Raw genomic sequence first — 20,312 nt, 5'->3', positions numbered from 1 at the left:
GCTGCAATCATTACAAGAAGCTAATTAACTAAGACCAATGACTGAACTGAGTAACCCCACAAGCAGACTGGGACAGCTGGCTATTTTAGGAAAAGTTTGCTGTTAAGGCAGTATAGAGATACTGTGCGTAGAATGGACACAATCCCTCAGCCCCATCAGAAACAAAGACAGGTGGCAGAAAGGATATCTGTGTCCCTGTAATTCTGTGGAGTCTGTGTGAGCACGGGCTTGCAGGTAGCTCCTCGCTATGCTATGTCCTGCGCTGTTCTTTGGTGCACTGAGTGCGTGGGTTCATTGATTGTATCTCTCTCCTGGCACTTTAATGGTCGTGGTACGCTCGTCTCTGGACCCAGCATTAGCATGGTCAAGTTATTTCCTCTCAGGGGCTATTTCCACTGACCGAACAGTATTTTTCCGTTCACTCCTTCAAACTTGTGTAAGAAAACGGCAAGCTGTGTTTTTCCATTATTTCCTATACACTGCCTGGTGATACAGGGAGCAAGTGACTGTGCTTTGATGTATTTATTGGTAACATAACAGGCTGTCACACTTTAATTCTGAAAAAGTGGGTTCTTCCAAATTCTAATCGTTGAAGCAGTAAACCCTCTAACTTGGTAACCTACACACATACCAATACACACAATCATACACACTGTTTGTATTGTACTGTATATAAGATTCTCCTTGAGACATTCACCATTTGACAAAAAATTAAGAATCCTTCTCATAGCATTTATGAATAGAAAAAAAAAGAATTAAGGCCACGAGATGAGGTTGAGAGATCTGGAAATTTTCCAGATCTCTCAACTACTATTTCCAAGGTCAATAATGAACCTTCAAGCTCATCTTTATCATTCTTACTGCACTGCACTGTCATCCCAGCATATTTATAGCATATGAAGGCAATGCCAATACCAATCAGTCAACAGAAATGAAATCCCCAATTTCTTTCCCTGGTGAAATATAGATAAATAGAATACATTCTGCACACTACACAACTGGACCATGAGACACAGGTATCTACAAAACATTGTCATTTATTTTGTAAGATGACTGAATCACCTACACATGGGGAGAAGAAAAGTAAAGAAAAATACTCAAAGCTGAGGAAAAGGTGGGAGTGAGGGTAAGTGAGAATGGAGAAACAGGAAGAAAAAGATGGAGGTAGAAAATCCAGGTGTTAGTGTTCCATCAAGAAGCCTTTTCCCCTGCAGTAATGGATGAGGGGATGACTTATTTGGGGTAATTCTACACACATGCACACACTCTCCACTGCAGGTAATCATGATGGTGTCATGAAAACTAGCCTGTCAGTCCACCAGAAGGTAGTAGTGCTCTCTTACACCCCAACCCCACAACTCACCCCATCATCTTCCTGCCCTCCACCCCCATCCCTCGGGTGTATTCGGTGCTGCAATTTTTGAGCTTCCTCAGTCCTTATACTGCACAAAGCTGTCCTTAACCAGTTACTCTTCATGGCACACAATAAGAAAGGATGACAATCCTAAAAAAAGAAATCTGCCTGCCGACTGGTAGAGAATTAAAAGTAGGTATATCAAGTAACATGTCAAATACCATCCTAGACAAAACTTGAAAACTGCATGTTAATGCTCAATAGTTTGTTACTTAAAGAATCCCAGATAAAACACATTTGCAACAGATGCAATTAATTACATTTTGATTAAAGTTAAATCATGTTGCCGTTCAGGATCCCCCCTGCAGTATATCACTGGATTACAGTATAAAACTGCAGTATGCCATTGGATTACAAAGCCTTTAAACAGAACATATAGCCACATGATGTCTCCTTAAAAGGCCACAGTAGAGCACAGCAGGTGAGCTGTGTTGAACATTGTGCAGGCAATGAATGAAGCCCCATATTGCCAAACACATTGCAACTGCCTATATGCGGGCAATATGAGACTGGTGCACAAATGCTGTGCCACATTTAACACCTTGAATACTGGCATAAATAAAAAGGCACGTCTTCTGGTAATTTAAATTAGCCAAGATAAGGTCCATTGGCCATAGACTCAGCTCATCTCCATTAGCCAATGTATTCATACTATCATCCACCTCTGGTGCGTACTTGTATGCACATGTGTGTGACTGTGTGAGTGTGTGTGTTCAAGCCTTTCTCAGGAGACTTTCCAGTCCCTTCATGTTGTCACAGGGTTTGGCATGGGTCTTGTTTCTCCAGATGTTCCCACCATCCTGTCTCTCTCTCTCTCTTTTTTTACGTCTGCATTTACTCTGACTTTCCATTTTCAGGGATGAGAAACTCACTTTTAAACTTTCCATGTCTTGCTGTCTGCTTCCTCTGTCTAATGCAAGCACAACCATGGCCCAAATACCACCCCCTCCCTTCCCTCTGTAACTGATGAGTAAGAGAAATGTTTTCCCTGCAGACAAATATGTGCCTAACTGTAGCATTTCCCTATTTAAACACATTGCAAAGATGGTGTGTTGGCAAAAAAACTGAATAAGGATTAAAAACATTTTACACCACAGTCTCAATTAAGCATGTTGGTAATAAGCGGTTGTGTTTTAAACAAAAGTACGAAGGGTAAAATTGATGTTTGTACAGAGACAAGAATTAATCTTGACTTCCATACATTGACCTTGTCATAATGGTCCAAATATTATTGCTCTATATACACTTCCACATGGTCACTTACAAGCCAGTCTCTTCTCATTGCTTTTGAACAACAAATAATGAGCTAATATACTTAAAAACTTAAGTACTTCACTATTGTACATATCAAATGTAGTTTAACTGCTTTCCATCAAATCCCTGTGTGCTCTCTCCACAGTGGCAAAACCAGTCTCTCAAATTCAACAGAAATGCCATTGTTTTAAAAGCATTTACTTACAGTGAAAGAGGAGAGAGAGGAAAATGTGGTGGCGGTGCTAGGTACAGTTTCCCCAGATATCCCTTTTGGTGCTGATGATAGTTGTAGTAGCAGGGTGGCCTGTCCAAGACTAAATATAACCTAGAGAACTTGTAGCAGGAGCAGACAGCAGGCTGAATCGGGCTTTTCCACATGGCATGGTCATTGTATCTGCCATAAGCGAACACATTCTGACCGGCAGGAAAGCTGCACAGCACAGGAAAGTACAAGAACAAGAAGCTTCACACTAGGGCTCTGTCCCTAGAACAAATGAAGGGAGGGAGGAAGGGAGAGATGAAGGAAGAGAGAGAGAGAGGGAGGTAGGGAGGGACAGAGCTGGTGTCGTGTATATAGGACCTGCTAGCATGACCTCTTGTAATGAGAGCACACACTGACACACACAGCCAGAGCCTTCAGTCAATCTTGAAAAAAAAAAAAAACTTCACTGATGACAGCCTTCAACTTTGCACTCAAAGGGGTGCCTTTTGCTCTGCAGAAGACGAGTATATGCTTGGTTTGCATTCTCTGTTGTGTCTGTTAGTTTTTTTAATAACTCCTGAGACAAAAATAAAAGTAAAATGCACATGTAAATCAGTTTTAATGGCACCAAGACACTAAGCACAGAATTTTGTTTTTCATAATTAAAACCACAGTTACCATTCAGCTCATTGCTTCAAAATGATGTTACCGCCTGTCCTCCTTCCTGTTCCTGTCGTGTGATGTTTTCAAATGCAACACACACAGGTTTTTGAGTGCTTTGAAGCTTAGAGTTTGGCTTTATCACTGACTGCAATTTATCACCTTTCCTAGGAAAATCCAAATTTGGACAAAGGGGTGGAGCCTTGGCAGAGCTAAATGGTGCAAGCAAACAGTAACCCCCACAGCAATATGTAACAGTAATAATATGGAGCAAAATAAGTAATAATTTATTTCCTCAACATTTTAAAGGCATTTTTATTATGTCACTAACAACTATAGATGATAAAGAAAGAAGATTTTGATTTTGGAATGGTTTATATTCACTTCGGGACGGTTAAAATTGTTTTTCGGGACGGTGGTGAAAAAAAGTTAGTCTGGAGCCTTGATAGTAGGGTTCCAACCTTCTCACAGCATGGTTGTGACAGTCCTTGCCAAAATGTGTTTTCTTGCAATTTGCATTTGGGAATGTGTTTGGAACCAGTCCCATCTGTTAATGGGCACCCACTGTTACACCTTATTCAGACAGACACAGTAATGCTGGTTAAACCCACATCAGCGGTCGATCTGAATGGATCAACGTGCGTCAGATAACCCCATGTCATATGCATGTCGCCTGTATAAAAAGGGGTATTAGAGGACCTGCCATTAAAAGGCACTTCAGCACTGTCTGCATCATTGCACCACAGTAGTTGCTGCTTGGTTACAACAGGGCAATAGGAACGGCATGCATTGCCAGGTTATTTCATAGCACAATTTTGTATGTATCGCAAAGAAGGGCTGAAACAATTAGCTGAATAATGATCAATCAGCAGAAGTATAATTGACAGCAATTACTTCTATTAATAATTTGTTAATCATCTAAGTGATTCATCTAATAAAAATACAAAAGACTGGCTAGTTATACGAGCATTTGCTTGCTTTTTTTAATGATTTAATGATCATTGTAATGATTTATTACAACTTAAACCCAATTGATCAAATGAAAAATAATCCACCGTTTAACAAATGAAAAGAACAATTACTCGCAGCCATAGTGGTATACTAGTAGTGCAATTAGATGTGAATGGCTTACTAGCTCTTTAGTAACTACAGTAGATTAGGTTGTGTAATCCTCCATGGTAGACAAACTTTATTTTGAGAGACATCCCAAATTGTTACTAGGCTTCCAAGTGTTTACAGAAAAATGGTTATGAATGAAACATTTAGGTTCAAGTTGCTTGACTGCTTGAGAAATATGGTAAGGGAAATTAATGTGAGCTACACCTTTAACACTACAGCTGTTTAGGCTCCCTTGAGCATAGCAGGTAAATCACAACTGCTCCCATGAGGAAGCCTAGTGGCCAACAGTAGAAAAGTGTTGTTGTGCTGGGCAGTTAAAGATGTTTAGACGCTGAAAGAGCCTCAAGCAGATCCTCAAGTACAACTTCATTAATTCTACAGCCTGGCGGGGAGTCGCAGGCAGTTAAAGGCCCAATGAAATGGCAGAGCGTCTTTAGTTTCTGTAAGTAAAATGAAATATGTGTATGTATGTAGGTAGATAGATATGTGTGTGTAGAATCACACAAAATGCAGATTTTCCATCTACTCAAGCTCAACTTAATTATTCTATTACAGTGTGTGCGTGACAGTTAATTTTTAGATTTGTAGTTTTACAAAAATAATTTACTTATTTAATTTACTCAAGCTCCACTTACCAGCTTTTTTCAGAGCTTTTAACTACATCTTATCATACTAAGCCAACTCCATGACAACTACGCCAACTACATCCTCTGATGGAAGACTGTGAGATGCGGTTGAAAGCTCTACAAAAAGCCAGTAAGGGAACATTGCGTTTTGTGTGGAAAAACACTGTAATTTACATGGTCAAAAAGATTACTGAGTGGGCCTTTAAGGATTTGAAGGCTGATGTTAATTTGGAAATGCCCCAACGCATTTATTTTTGTGAAGTAAACTAGGTATTGAAACATTCTTCAATTCAAAGTAAAATAAAGTAAAATAAAAGTTTGTTTCTCCATTTGTTTTCTCTCTCTCTCTCTCTCTCTCTCTCTCTCTCTGAAAATAATGAATCACTATCAGTGGAAGAGAAAGTATTTGGCCTTGTAAACAACCAGCTGTGGGGGGAGCCACAAGGATAATCTTGTTAGACAATTCCCCCTGAACAATTGTGTGTGTGCATGAGCATGCAACAGTGTCATATTCTTTTACTTATGCACTGAGACAATTTTCAGCAACTGTGACACAACATACAGATTGTGTGCATCCACAAACACACAACTACAAACACATGTGTGTGCACGCAAACACACACACACACAGAGTGCTTAAGTCCTATAAGAAAAGGATGATACATGAGGCAGAGTGGAGGTCTTCCCATGCCCCCATGCCCTTTCTGTTGGACTCCCACAGGCTGAGCTGTAAATAGACAGTACCCCCAAAACCTTCACACACTCTCACACACACACACACACACACACACACACACAGATATATTCACAAACACATATGCGTGCACACACACCCACACACACATAGAGAACTATACTTAGATGCCTACTCTGGCCTGCCACCACATACTCAAACTGCCTCTCCCCACAGTGAGATGGGGCACATCAGCTTGACTCATTAAACAGAGAAAAACCTACATCTACCCTCTCACTACAGGATTACATTTGTGAAATGTCTAAAGTGAAATAGTATAAGTTAAGAAAGTTTTGCACGCACTAACCTGCTTAGGTTTGATAAAGTACAGTAGCACAAAGGATTTCATCACATGCAATGCAGCTTCCAGCCTCAGTGGCAAGCTCATGGAACATCTGTAACCGTTAATGTTCATACAGATCACAGTAATAGTTTATGATATGTCAGGAGGGGTCTAATAGCCATACCACAGAACAGAAACAAGGTTTTATTGAACTATTTGTCAGGAGCAAGCCACTTCAAAGATTGCACAGTAAATTACTGTTAAAAACTGCAATGGGAACCTACAGTGAAGTACAGTAAATTAATGTAGTCGGAGATATTGCACGTTAGGGGGGTGTAATTGTTACCAGTGGCTGTAGACTAGGTACTGTGGTAAGATGTGAACACATGCAAACACACTATACTAACACAGACACTGAGATGTCTTGACATATGATCAGATCCCTGCAGCCAAAAGCTCTCCAAAAATGTTTAGTTCATTAGTTTATCAGGACAGAACATCAGTGAAACTGAGGCAGAAGTAAAGTAACAATGTTGCCTACAGGAGATCAAGAGGCAGTGAAGATAATAATTTGTCTGCTTTAAGTTGGGGCTGCAGTGTCCAAAATTAACTTTTTGACTCACTGGCCAAGGGGACTGCTAGATTAAAAAAAATCCACCAGCCAACCATATTTTTTACCGGCCAAAATAATAAATTGAACACAGAACGACATCATCACCACTGCCTCAGCATCATATTGTAGCCAGCCAACTCTTATCTCCAAACCTTTCTCACAGAACTTTCTTTTTGTATGTGCTTTGTCCTTTTTGTCTGTGGGTTTTCGTTTTAAAGGTTGGCTTACTAGTTGTAAATATCACCACATAACAGCTATTTAATTAGCCTAATGTAGCTACTAGTAGCCCGGCGGCAAGTGATACATTAGGGGAGTAGCTAATATGCCACGAAACTAGGCGCACTCGAGACGGTCAGTTTCGCGACACTGTTTAGACACACGTAAAAACACATATGGTAGTTAAGAATTTTCCCTGTGTGGGGCAGCAAACTACTTCTCCACCATATGGCGCCATACAGAATGCTTGATCTAGCCACTAATCAAGTGAATTAGGCTCAGGCGTTGCACTCATTATTAAAACCACCTGCCACGCTGCTCTCCTGCTTTCTCCTGACCACTTCACGCATTCATGAACCTGTAAGTTACTTTGACTACAATGTTTAACCTTTGATATGTTTAGTTATAAGCTATGGTCATGGGAACTGTACTTATATAATATACTTTATTTATATCCATTATTGCTCTGCTTCGATTGTTGAAGCAGTTGTTTGTGTTTATTGCAGAAAAAATGAAAAGAGAAAGATAATTTTATTGTGGAGAGCTAAAATAAACGTCTTGCACTTGACTCAAGCCTCTTTAATGGTAGGAAGCTTCGATAGCCAACACCCAAATCCACCAGAAGAAAATACAGTTGATTTGGTCCTTTGAGCTGGAGGGTTGACTATCAGAGCAGTCCAGTGCATCAAGATGGAACCAGAGCATTCATCATCATTACCGGATATAAGGGAGGAAGCACTCCCCTTGTATCCTCAGAGGGTCCGGACACCACCGAAGCGGTCTGGACATGTAGGCCTCTGAAGCCCTGAGCAACTGGGCCAGTGACTGCTGCTACTAGCAGAGGGCCAAGCAGAGGTCACTTAAGCAGATGGTGGAATCACTAACAAGAAGAGGGATGGAGGATTCAGGGCAGCCGGGATAACTCAGAGCTATGCTTGAGGAGAATGAAGAACACCAAAAACAGCGTCAAGGACTGCTAGAGCATATCACCACAATACCCTTGGAGCAGAACAATGAACCGTCATATGATGGACAGGTGGGAGCACCATCCTGTTTCCCTGTTAAATCCAGTAGCATCTCTGAGGCCTGTGCTGACCATTCATAGATGATAAGGCTACTTCCTTCACCCCTACTTAGCAGAGAAGCAAAGTTGTCCTCCCCTCTCCTTGTAATGTCATATTCTCCAAACCCCACTGTCAGCCTTAGACAAGGACCAGTGGTCCGCCCAAAGAGTGGGACCATCCACTTAGACCCAGAGATGGTTCTCATGGCCACAAACCCAGATAAGAGTCATATTCTAAGCCCTGAACCCCTTCCCTCACCTGAAAAGGATTGTACAGACTACAAGTTGTATCAACAAAGCTGACACATTCAATGTGATTTGAAAATGATACCCTAGATTTAAGGGCGGACTCTTTGATTACTTCAATACCAATGACTAGCTGTAAAATGTTCAACACTGAACGAGATGATAGCAAAAACATAGGGGCACAGAAAAAATTGTATGGGGATGATCCCAGTAAGCCAGATGGTCAGGTGCCATCAGACATTCCATCAAACATCTTCTGCAATCGAAAACGGACGCAACCCATTGCTGAATCCCTTTTTCCTCCTTCTGAAGCTGCATCCCAGTTGTTGAAATACAAACCAGCCTCCACACGTCCAGGAAGGTTTGAGCCGTTCACAATAGGACTGCCCATGACAGGACAAAGAACCCAAACCAAAGCTTTGAGAAATACTGCTGCTTCTGATGCATCCCAGACCACAGGAATATCAAACTTCGACAACTTACACGCTACAACAACAGGATCCAAGCAGTCTAATTCTGGCTTGCAGAAACTGCAGTTGAGTGGCATACTGTCTTCAGGCATCCAGAGAGCTGCACCAGGTCTCAGCCGTATCCATGCTTTGATGGCCCAAATTGTTCGGAAAGACCTGACTCCCTTAACTGTGAAGGGTAACATATGTGTTAGGGCATGCCGCCTTACACAGGATTATAGACTACATCAACCCTCTCACATCTCAGCTGGACAACCTGAGCAGTCTCCTCTGGCCCCTTTGCCCCTGCAGCTTCAGGTGATTCGAACACCAATCTGAAAGGTTCATTCATATCCTACCTTAGCCCGACCAGTTCCAGGTTTCTCTCAGCCTATAAAGCCATCAGTACAAAAAACCTGCCATCAACCTCAAGCTTTACTAGGTCAGCCTGCTCCTCCAGTGTCGGGCTCAGCTTCAGTTCATCCATCCTACGCTCAGCCAGTCTACTCTCTTTATTAGCTCGACAGGCAACAGCCAACCCTTCCGTTACTCTCATCAATCGGCCAGATGTTTCCAAATACTTGTCTCTCATTGAGAATTCTAGAGTAGAGTTTGTTTCTTGGATCATTTTTGGAACATGGGAATTGGCATTATAAGGGATTTACACCAAACACAGGGAACCATATTATTCTCAAAGCAGACACTAAGAAGATTATACAGAGTGGGAAAAAATCTGGGTAATTTTAGTTCATTAACTAGTTTATCAATACATGTTACTTGTCTCACTTTAGTTCCACCAATTGCTTTTTTGACTTCTTCTGTGATACTGTCATTTACAGTAACTACTGATTGATGGCATATGCATCAGGCTGCATGTTGACCTCCATAGTGTTCTTGAGCTCAAGAAAAATGTCATCCCACACAGATCAGTAGTTACTTCCACAAAATAAACTGAAATCTGTTTCCCAACTTTTCAGAATACAACCAGTAGCAAATACAGAGGATCCATTTTCCAACAACAGCTCACAGGAGCTGGTTTCATTCTTTTTTTCTGACCCTAACTTGTCTATCATATTTCAAAATAACCACACCACCGCTATCCCTTTCACAAACATGATGTGCACTCCCACCATGCAACTTAAAAAACTCCCACTCTTTTGTTATGCTACACAGCCATGCACAGTGAATTCTGGGGGAGTGTAACACAGAACAGCAAGTCAGCAGGAAGGAACTTAGGTGACCACTCAGGAGGTACCTGCTGTGCCTCATACGTGGCAGGAATTTTAAGCCTAGGATGTAGGAGTATGAAAGAAAAGAATCCTAAAAACAATGCATGTATAAAGTATATACAGAAACATATGTTACTAAGAGCATTTGAAAGTAATATATAGACCAATTTCTACACTATTACAAGTTAGTTTTCTACAAGTTTGTCACTTACATTGTGGTAATGCATAATTCCTCAAAAATGAAATCCTGCAAGTTCCTTTAGTCTCACTGAAGGCTTTGTTGAGCAAAAGGTTTGACCTGAATGCACCCAATACAAACAGCCCACTGTAAGCTCTCTAATGTGCGGTTTACCCTGGAGTCTAGATTATTTAACTACAAGTGCTGAAAGTCCATTTTTGCAAAGACTCAGAAATCAGGCAAGTTGACACAGCATGGCCAACAATAGCATAATTAGACATTCCTTACATAATAAGGTAAACAGTAGCACAAAGCTGAATTGGGTAATAAAAACTAACAAGAAATGTGGCTGCTTATTTAAGGGTATAGTGCAATCTGGTAGCTACAACTGGCACAATGAAACACCCTGCATTTAAGTATTTGAAGGGCATTGTTGGCAAGCAGTGATATCAGTCTTTCTAGATGACTAATAGCATAACAGCAGTCGGTTTACAGGTCGAACAGCCAAATATTTTAGAGGCAGTACGGCTAACATCAAATTGGCGGTACAAACACATAACAGTTGTTCGGCTTAGGTTTAAAAAATGTGTCCTTCACAGGATAATAGCAGCATTCATCCAGTGAACACTGTGCCTCACTGTATATGAGAAAATCCTGGCCACACTATTGACATAGATTCAACTGAAGAAGGCATTAGTTAATGTAAAATTTTACAAATATAGAAAGAAAGCCAGAGGCTGCCTCAGTGTAAACTACTTAAATTGCCTATCCAGTGCTATAAAGATGATTTTTGACATGTGCATACCTTACTAGTAAAGTAAAAGTAAAACCAAACACTAAAAAGGTTTGGAAACAGATATGAAATAGCTGTGATCTCAAATTTTTTAATTGGCACATCTGGACAACCAAAACAACAATCCCATTTATCACTGTGAGATTACACCATGAACATGCATTCAATCAAGTTACTGTACCGAGCGAGATAGAGAGATGAGGAAGGAGGAAAAAGAGAACAGAGAGAAACCACACAAGAAACATAATCAGAGACTGATTTTTCATCCATCTGTCCAGATATTCTGTGAGGACCATAATGCCTGCAATAGCATTTTTGATTGTTGCAGTGAGAATTGGTCATGATTAAATTAATTCTAGCCAAGATATGCAAATGACAGACAGAGGGGACACTGAATCTGCAGCAGTAATTAACCGTCCTAAATGGCTCATTAGAACTCATGATTTTTATGAGTTAATCAAGTATTTTATGTGCAGATGCTTGTGTAAACATAGTAAAATTGTTTTTAGATTTACCTAAATGCTGAATTGATTAGTGTCTACTGCTGTTCAATTTCTACAGGTGGATCAATCACTCAACCAACCTCAATTTAAGAACTATACTACCTCTATAAAACAGAGAGTTTGCCCCCTCCCTCTGTGTTACAGTATTGGACAGCTGTCCTGCATGCAACAAGCTCCCCAGCCCCTAAGACACAATACATACAATAAGATGTCAGCTCTTACTACATTGCAAAGACAAACAAACACAGTAATTATGTATGCATTATTAATTGATAGTGTCAGAGGAGCAGTACCAACATAGCCACTGTTTGTAAAGAAGATTAATGAGGATGGCAGTTTGCCTTTTAAACTCAGATTTTGATAGATAGATAGATAGATAGATAGATAGATAGATAGATAGATAGATAGATAGATAGATAGATAGATAGATAGATAGATAGATAGAGAGAGAGAGAGAGAGAGAGATCCTTTACTTAAAAAGGAGGATTGCATTTTTCCACAAACTGGGTCTTCTTGTCATAGTTTTGGCCAATACTCCTGCTGAGTATTATAGAGTTTTACTTAGTTTAAAGGAGAAGAAGAAGAGGCTGTTTCTAATATAAAACCCTTTAAATTATATTTTGAGATTAACATATTTCTTCTTTGTGTGCTGTCTGCTTTTAGGTGTCATTGATGTGAAGTGCATCATCTTGATTTGCATTGGTTCACCTTGGACACTATGACTGCTGACAACTGTAACAATTAACCTTGCACTCAGCAAAAAAACAACAAATAATGAGCCACGACTGGTGACAACACCTACAGTATAATAATAATGCCAGGGGCTCTATTACTCACAGTGGTGTGAAGTTGGCTATCATCAGAAAGTCTACATGACAACATAAACTAAATATATAACTTATCACTTACGATTTCTAGTAAATCAAGTAAATGTGAGCCAGAAAGACAGACAATCATCCACTGTATCCCTGACTACATCTTCATTTGGGCTACTTTAAGTTTAGCCCCAATTGTGCCTCTCATGTATTACCATTACATTCAAATGACACAACTATGCATCTAATTTTCTGAAAAATAAATACCTGGCATCTATACAGAGAGCTGGAAATTGCATATGTCCTTGCAAAATATGACTGTGTTTTTATGAAAATATAAAATATAGAAAAGAAACATCTATATATACCAGTACAACTGATAATAAAATTTTAAATTTTGGCTCATGTTGTACAAATTGAGCAAGGACATATGTCATTTCCAGCTACCATCTCTGTTTAACTATAAGTAAAACAGGTTAATAATCTTTTCTATCTTGCAACAGATGGAATATCTTTTTCATCCAGACATCAGAAAGGGTTTTGAGGATTCTGCAAATACCTTCAAAACAGCAGTAAGAGTTGTTAAACAACTGGATGCTTAGCCCTGTTTTGAAATGTAATGGTGACACATAAGAGGCACAAACTGGGGCTACCTTGAGTCTTACTGCTCTCAGTGGAAAGTATCAAGAACAGAAAATAGGTCGCCTTATTATATCATCAACCAATCATTATGTCAAAGTGTACAATATGAAGAAAGAAGATGCAGCATGTTGCATGTGCAGCATACATGCACAGAAATAGAAGAGGAACATAAGAAACTAATTGGCTGCATCCATCCCTTCTGTTCCACTGCATACCTGCGGCACAATGCACGTTTCTGCGGCAACGATAGCAGACAGAATGGGTAGCATGAGTGTATCATTCCTGCCGACACATCTCACTACGGATGCCAGGGCATCTCCCATTATCACCGACTCCTCATCTGACAGCGGTCTCCTAACAACCATGACATGGACAAACTAAAATAGGAACGCAAAAACTAGACTGGAAATAACTATCTCCCACCTCCACCCCCACCCCCATTTACTGCACATGTGGGTGATATTGTCCAAGTGGAAGCGTGTCCTACCTGTTTCTGCTGTTCCAGGAGGAGGAAGAGGAGGCGCATCAGGATGAAGATAGATTTAGAAGATCAGGAGATAATGGAAATCGAGCTGTAGCAGGGACGTGCTGGTGCTCCCTCGTTCAGTCACGACCACGACGCACGTCCCGACACTTGGCGCTTTTGGCGCACAGCCTCTCGAATATGCATGCGAGGAGCCCAATTGAAGCGCAATATTATCTTTTTATCTAATATTATCTATTATTTTCCTAATAATTTCATTTTAAGACCCTACAAACAATTTGCAAACACATACATTTGCGTTACTTACTACTTACCAGGTATCTGGTGAATTCCCAACTTTTTGCTGAGGCCCAACTTTATCAGTTCACACGCCCTTTAACAGCCATAATAATAAACATACCGTTCCCCCCAATTCCCTTACCTGCCCTTTAACTACTTGCTTGCCCCGGTTTGTGTGTCATGTAAGTTAACGTTAAGCATCGTTTTGACATTTGAGACTTTCGTTGTAATTAGACAGCTAACTTAGCTAACGTTAAGTTAACGTGCATTTATTTGAGACAAAGAAATAGCTTGCTAGCATCTGATTCTCATCAATAAACTCCAAGCCAAACTTATTTAAACAACACTTGCCGTAGTTTTAAAGACACTTCTAGATTCCTCAAAGACTCTCCTATCCCAGTGGAGTTAAATTATATTCCGTCTTCTGCTCAATTAATATGAAGACTCCTTTCCAAAATGACTCTGTTTCTTAAACATAATAAAGATGGCTGCCGGAGGAGACATAATGCCAGTTACCATAAAACATCAGAAGAACAACACATGTTGCTGGTTGTCTTAGCAGGATTAATAAAGATACATTAACCTGATTAAAAAAACTTAAATTTTTCAGTCTGAATGATTGTTGAGGCTGATACTCATATCGATGTTTCAGAAATAAAAGAAAATCTAATAACTATATATCTAGGGCCTATTTTGACAGCAATCTGGGGGTTTTAGCAACCTAGGGTAGGAAAATTAATACTGGATAATTTCAAGGCTGATTTCAGTATTTTTAATCTCATCATATTTAATTCTGACAACTTTTACCCAACAAAAAAATAAGTGATCTTGTATTTCCCCACAAGATGTTTATTCCTGGAAGTGTGGAGACTGCTTTGAAGCAGCATTTAGACCTTCATGTTGCAGAAAACATGATTAAACACTTAACTGAAAAAATATATTATGAGCATTTTTTGTGGTGCATTGGGTGAACTTGGACTCATAAGCTCAGTATTTCTAAACTCCTAGCTATATATCTGGGATATATTATTGTTACAGTTGAAAAATAAACTTGTTAGTGTCCACTGGACAAGTGCACATTCTTCTTACTTATCACCCAAAATATATACCAATATATTATTATAATATTCTGATGTGTAGAATATTATAATAATATTATATAATATTATAATATTCTGATGTGTAGTACAAGAAAAGCTACAATATGTAATTTTTGGCATTAAGTTAGTTGCATCCAGTAATGCCAGGATTTAATTTATGAAATCATGGTAACATATGTGGCATAGAGGTCACATTATGTGGGTCCCTGCTCATACAGACATTCTGGGCAATGTGGACATAATGGCCAAACACGCTGCCATTAAATGCACTGTAGATGTCGATATTGAACTTTGAAAGACAGAGGGATAGGGTATAGTGTAGTTTGGATGACAATAAACCAAGGATTAAGGAATAATTTATTTTGGTATAATGAGAAATAATGGAAGAAAGAGAAAAAGTGGAGGTAATAATGACTAGATAAAGAATAATGTACATCCTCCTAACTTCACTTTGACAACTACGCATTATAGATGCAGGTTTTTAAGACAGCCTTATAGGGACAGCTAGCCTATTAAAAGCTGGGTAAACCCGGATCTTGAGTGTTTTTTCCCTCCACTACATATTTCCTTTGAGTTTAAATGTCCATTGTAAATTTAGGGTGCCACAAATGGCTATACTTGCACGGCATTAGGTATCACGTTAATTCCACTCATTTGGCCTGTCAGTTCACACACCTTCTACAGCCAAAATAACAAACATGCATATTTTTTCCATCCTCTTACCTATTGTGCTTGCTTGTTTGAGGTCGTATTTGCTGCTGTCATTCTGCAGCAGGCAACATGCAGGGCGCTGAAAATTGATTTACTGGCAGAGATTTAGATTTTTCCATTACGCAGCACACGTGTTGCCAGGGTGGGTTGGTTGGAAACAGCCCTTATTGGCCTATATATTCGTGAAAACACACCTGACTTTGTGGTGCACTGTGGCAAAACTTTTGTTCTTTGTTGTCACTGCAGCACACTGTAATGAGTTTTGTTGTCCATCATTAGAGTTAGATGACAGGGGTTATGTTCACTTCAACCATGCTGCATGCTGTATTTCTGTGATGTCTATCAGCAGATGGGTCGCTGACCTGCTCTTTTACCCAGGCCGGGGTGTGCAGAGGCACAAATGGAGCAGCAGGAGCAGATGGGAGCGAGACGGATGAGAGGAGGATGAGACAGAGCTGCGTGCTTAATATTTAACCAGTGAAGCACCATGCTGTTCCACCCGGGGGGGGGGGGGTAAAACCATCACACTGGAATTCACAGGTGGAAAGTAAAGTACTGTACTACACTGTAGTATGCTTCCAATGGGAAATACTGTACTTAAAAATATAAAAATATCCCCAAAAATTTTGAGAATTCTAAAAAACTTTATTTCAGCTCAGTGAAAATACTTTGTGTAAAGAGTTTAGAGAACTGACTCAAACTGTAAACCTCTCTTTCTGTTCTTACATCTTTCTTTTCTTCATTTCCCCCTGTCATCCTTCTTTCTTTGGCCTTCATTTCCCCCTTCAACAGATGTGACAACCTGAAAATCCCAAATACTGCTGATACAAAGTTCCATCCAACAGCAAAACTAGGGGTGGGCAATATGATGAAATATATGGTAAGATGATAAAAATGTGTGTACTGTAAGACATTTTGCCATACCGTTTATACCATGGTACAGTAGCTATTCCTTTAATATCTCAGGGTGTATAAGGTTGCAAATCATTGTGCAGGACTGCATTATGGCAGTATAGGATTTTGATATAATTTTTACATCAATGTGATGAAGTTCCTTTATTTGGCTCACTGGATCAACCAAAAACAGACTTCCTGTCTGGCTAGTTTGTACATAAAAATTATTATATATTATATTACAATATATGTTAACACCACAATATAAAACCATGTACAGTACACCGTGATAAAGAACTTTATAAATATCATCCAAGTAAACACTCTGAGTAACCACACTTTACCTTTCACAGTATAATTTACTGCTAATACTTTTTACCTTAATCTAAGTCAATTTTTGAACTCATAACTTTTACTTGTATTGGAGCATTTTATTTATGAAGGATTTGAGTACTTCATTCACATATGTAAGTAATCTACTTTGGGTATTTTGGGTAAAATATCACTGTGAAGGCACTGATAAAATAAATACAAATTAGCTGGTTCTTTTCTGATTCTTGATTCAGGGTTAATTGTTGTGCTTTACAATTTTTGAGGGGAGAAGCAGTTTAGCATACTGTGCTGGTGCTAATGGTGTAAGCAGCCTGCAGTGAGCAAATGTTTTTGAACATTAATAGTATACTATAAGATTAATAGTGTATTTATGTGTTTCATTTGAATGCAAATTAGTAGTTAATTTATAGTACGATGTTGTAACTGCCAACAAGCAGTTCTATCTCCTGGCCCCTTCATTAATCAACGCGCACGCACGCACGCACGCACGCACGCACGCACGCACGCACGCACGCACGCACACACACACACACACACACATCATTGGCTGCAGACCAGTGGGAACCAGGTTTCACGGACACTGATTAACACCATGCCTGTGGATGTCAGTACCCTATAAACGTCCCCTGGAAAGCCAAGTCAGCCTAACAATAAGTCCAACACAAACCCGACCTCAAGGTTACCCACGATGTTAGAGAATAATGTAATGCTCAACATTGAATCTAGTGACATTATTAATTGTCTTTTTTAAAGTCTCCAACAGAACTACCATGCCCCTGTATTCTTGTCTACGGTCAAGTTTTGTTGACATTTTTATAGTTACAAGTGACACAATTCAAATCAAGTCTACTGTGAATCCCTCATTCAGACTGGCTGCTAGAATTAAAAACTAGGACTGAGACATCCTTACAATAACAAATGGAGCTCACAGGACGACCAAATGGAAGACTAATATCATCGTCGTCATTATCAGAACATACGAAACACTAACTTTTCATCATTCAAACCTGAAACTAGAAAGAGCGCTGTGCCCGTTTGTGATACTATTAATTGACCTTGATGACATCATCAGGTCACTTAGAATCAGATGGTTAATAGCAACCATGAAAACGTTTCTCAAAAATGACTCTAGTTGGGAAGAACGGTAACATCACGTGGTAATATTTCCTGCAAGAGGAGCGCAATATTTCACATTGGGTTTCTGTCAAGTCACGACAGTGATGGAGTAACAGATTGACTGCTTTGTTGAAGCTGATTTAAGATTTTATTAGAAACAAGGAAAAAGAAACACTGCATCCTTCCACTGTCAAGTGGCCTCATTTTTACCAGCAAACCACAATTCCTCTTCCCATGGTAGCTTCTTTTCCAACATTTATTTTGATAAAGCAAGTCTTAATTCTTTCGCATGCAGAGAAAACAGGCTGTCACCTTCCTTTGCTGTTCAGTTGTACTGCACACATTTTCTTAAAGGAATAATTCAACATTTTGGGAAATACGTGTTTTCACTTTCTAGCCATAGTCCATTTATTACAAAAATGGAGCCAGCAGCAGGTTAGCTTAGCTTAACAGAAAGACTGGAAACAGTAGGAAACAACTAGCCTGGCTCTGTCAAAAGATAATTAAAAAATCCACCTCTAAAGCTCACTAATTAACACGTTACATCTTTGTTTAATCCTTAAAAAAACAATTTGTGGTTTTCAGGGGAGTTATGTGCGGGAGTTATTTATTGACTGGGTGCAATGACTTCCTGGAGTCTCCAATGGTTGCCTGGTAACCACACCCGTTCAAGAATGTCTGGCGCATAACCCCACGAAAAACCACAAATTGTCGTTTTTACATTTAAAAAGGTGGTAGGCGGATTTTAATGCATTTGTATAGAGCCAGGCTAGCCGTTTCATATTGAACGGACAGATATTAGAGTGGTATCGATCTTCTCATATAACTCTCTGCAAGAAGGCAAATAAGTGTACTTACCAAAATGTCAAACTATTCCTTTAAATTCATCTATTTCTGCTGAAGGCATTTGTAATCCCTTTAGTTGCATTTGTTCCCTGACCTTGCAGTTAAAGAAAGTACCATGAGTCAGTCAAAATGTCTCAGGCGACCAGAAAAAAGGCAAACAAATGTTTCCATATCTGCAGCAAAGTCTGTCTGCAGTAACCCACAGACATGATGTGTCCATTCTTGTCATACAGAGGTTTGAGTGAGCTGAAAGACAAAAAAAAAAACCCCATATTGATTCTTAGTCACCTTTGATTTATTTCATTTGTCACTTAAAATAGTACATTATCCATTTGTTGCTCTTTTTATTAGAGAACCCTTTTGTCCTGAAGATACAGCAGCCTGAAAATCCATTTCACCTTTTAAATGCCTTTACAATTGTCAAAGAATTCCTAATGCAATGAACAGAACAGGTTTATCTGTTAAATTAAAAATTGCGTGTAAGCACAATAGGCCAAATTGGTTTCCCAATTATGAGCCACAGCAATAATTACTCTGGACTAAGCTCACCTCAAATACGCCTTGAGAGGAAGTAGCTTGCATAATATTTAGCACTGGCATAATAAAGAAAAACACACCCACTGGTAATATTGACAGCTAGACAGGTTAGACAGTTCCCTGGAATCTTTATTTCAAAGAAGAGTTACTGAAACATGACTGAAATAAATCTTTAAATCTGAAGCAAATTAACTGGCATTTCTTTCTGGGTAGTTTGATGTCTGGTTTTCCTTCCATCAGACAATTCCCAGTTTCCATGACCAGCCACTTCACACGTTCACATTTAACATCTGTCCAGCGGGTCTATTCAGCTGTTACGTATGAACAATCATTCTGTTCCTGCAGTGGATCCACTTTCTAGTAGAGACATAATGCAAATCTCTTTCTCTGTCCAGAATAAATATAGCCTAGCAACACACTGTGCTTTCTTAGAAAACTGTCACTTATAATTGGTGACAAACTAAAGACAGTATGAGGGAAAGAAACTGCGACAGGATTGTAAGTATTGGCTAAATACGATGATTAAATAGAGCTATCATCACATCTTGGGAATGCGTTGAAACAGATCGAAATCTCAAGACCTATTTAGGCTTGCCAAGTTTGTGCCTGAAGTCGTCTTAAGAAATTTCAAGACATGAGTGATAGTGACTATGTGGATTAACAGTTGTGAACTTGACAGACAAGTCTGCTTTGCATCAGGATTTCCAAAAAAGCATCTGATCTAAATGACATCACTTCATGTCATAAATCCACTGTACATCAAAGGGGCTAATGGTGGGATTTTAGCGGTAAAAAACTTAATTCAGGGAACCTGTGAAGCATCTGAGACAAATGTTGATGCCAAGATCCTAAGATGGCATCTCTGGATTTATGCTTCGGCGGTTGTTGGAAGAACTCTCACAAACAGAGTTTTGGTGTCTAAAGATTTTACCGATGAATCAGCTGACAGCTCTGAAAAACAGAGAGACAATAAT

At 39.5% G+C, this 20,312-nt stretch overlaps 2 protein-coding genes across 3 annotated transcripts in view; both read right to left on the bottom strand.

The window, feature by feature from the left end:
- atp2b2 (ATPase plasma membrane Ca2+ transporting 2) overlaps positions 1-13,681 on the bottom strand; it is a 128,798-nt gene extending 115,117 nt beyond the window's left edge. The window contains exon 1 of the mRNA XM_044165943.1: positions 13,526-13,681. The gene's annotated coding sequence lies outside the window, so the exon portion shown is untranslated. The remainder of the gene's footprint in view (positions 1-13,525) is intronic.
- A 4,403-nt stretch (positions 13,682-18,084) lies between these two features.
- iars1 (isoleucyl-tRNA synthetase 1) overlaps positions 18,085-20,312 on the bottom strand; it is a 56,450-nt gene continuing 54,222 nt past the window's right edge. The window contains exons 34-35 of one of the 2 annotated variants that reach the window (XR_006380195.1): positions 20,150-20,289; positions 18,085-19,047 (exon numbers count right to left, since the gene is read on the bottom strand). Coding sequence is in view for 1 of the 2 variants with exons in the window: in XM_044217455.1 (XP_044073390.1) it covers positions 20,207-20,289 (83 nt within the window). In the remaining variant the exon portion in view is untranslated. Of the gene's footprint in view, positions 19,048-19,074; positions 20,290-20,312 lie in introns of those variants that run through there. The other variant, XM_044217455.1, reaches the window with a different exon arrangement.

The sequence above is a fragment of the Siniperca chuatsi genome, linkage group LG2 (genome assembly GCF_020085105.1).
Source record: "Siniperca chuatsi isolate FFG_IHB_CAS linkage group LG2, ASM2008510v1, whole genome shotgun sequence".
Lineage (NCBI taxonomy): Eukaryota > Metazoa > Chordata > Actinopteri > Centrarchiformes > Sinipercidae > Siniperca > Siniperca chuatsi.
This window is presented reverse-complemented; position numbering and strand designations above follow the sequence as displayed.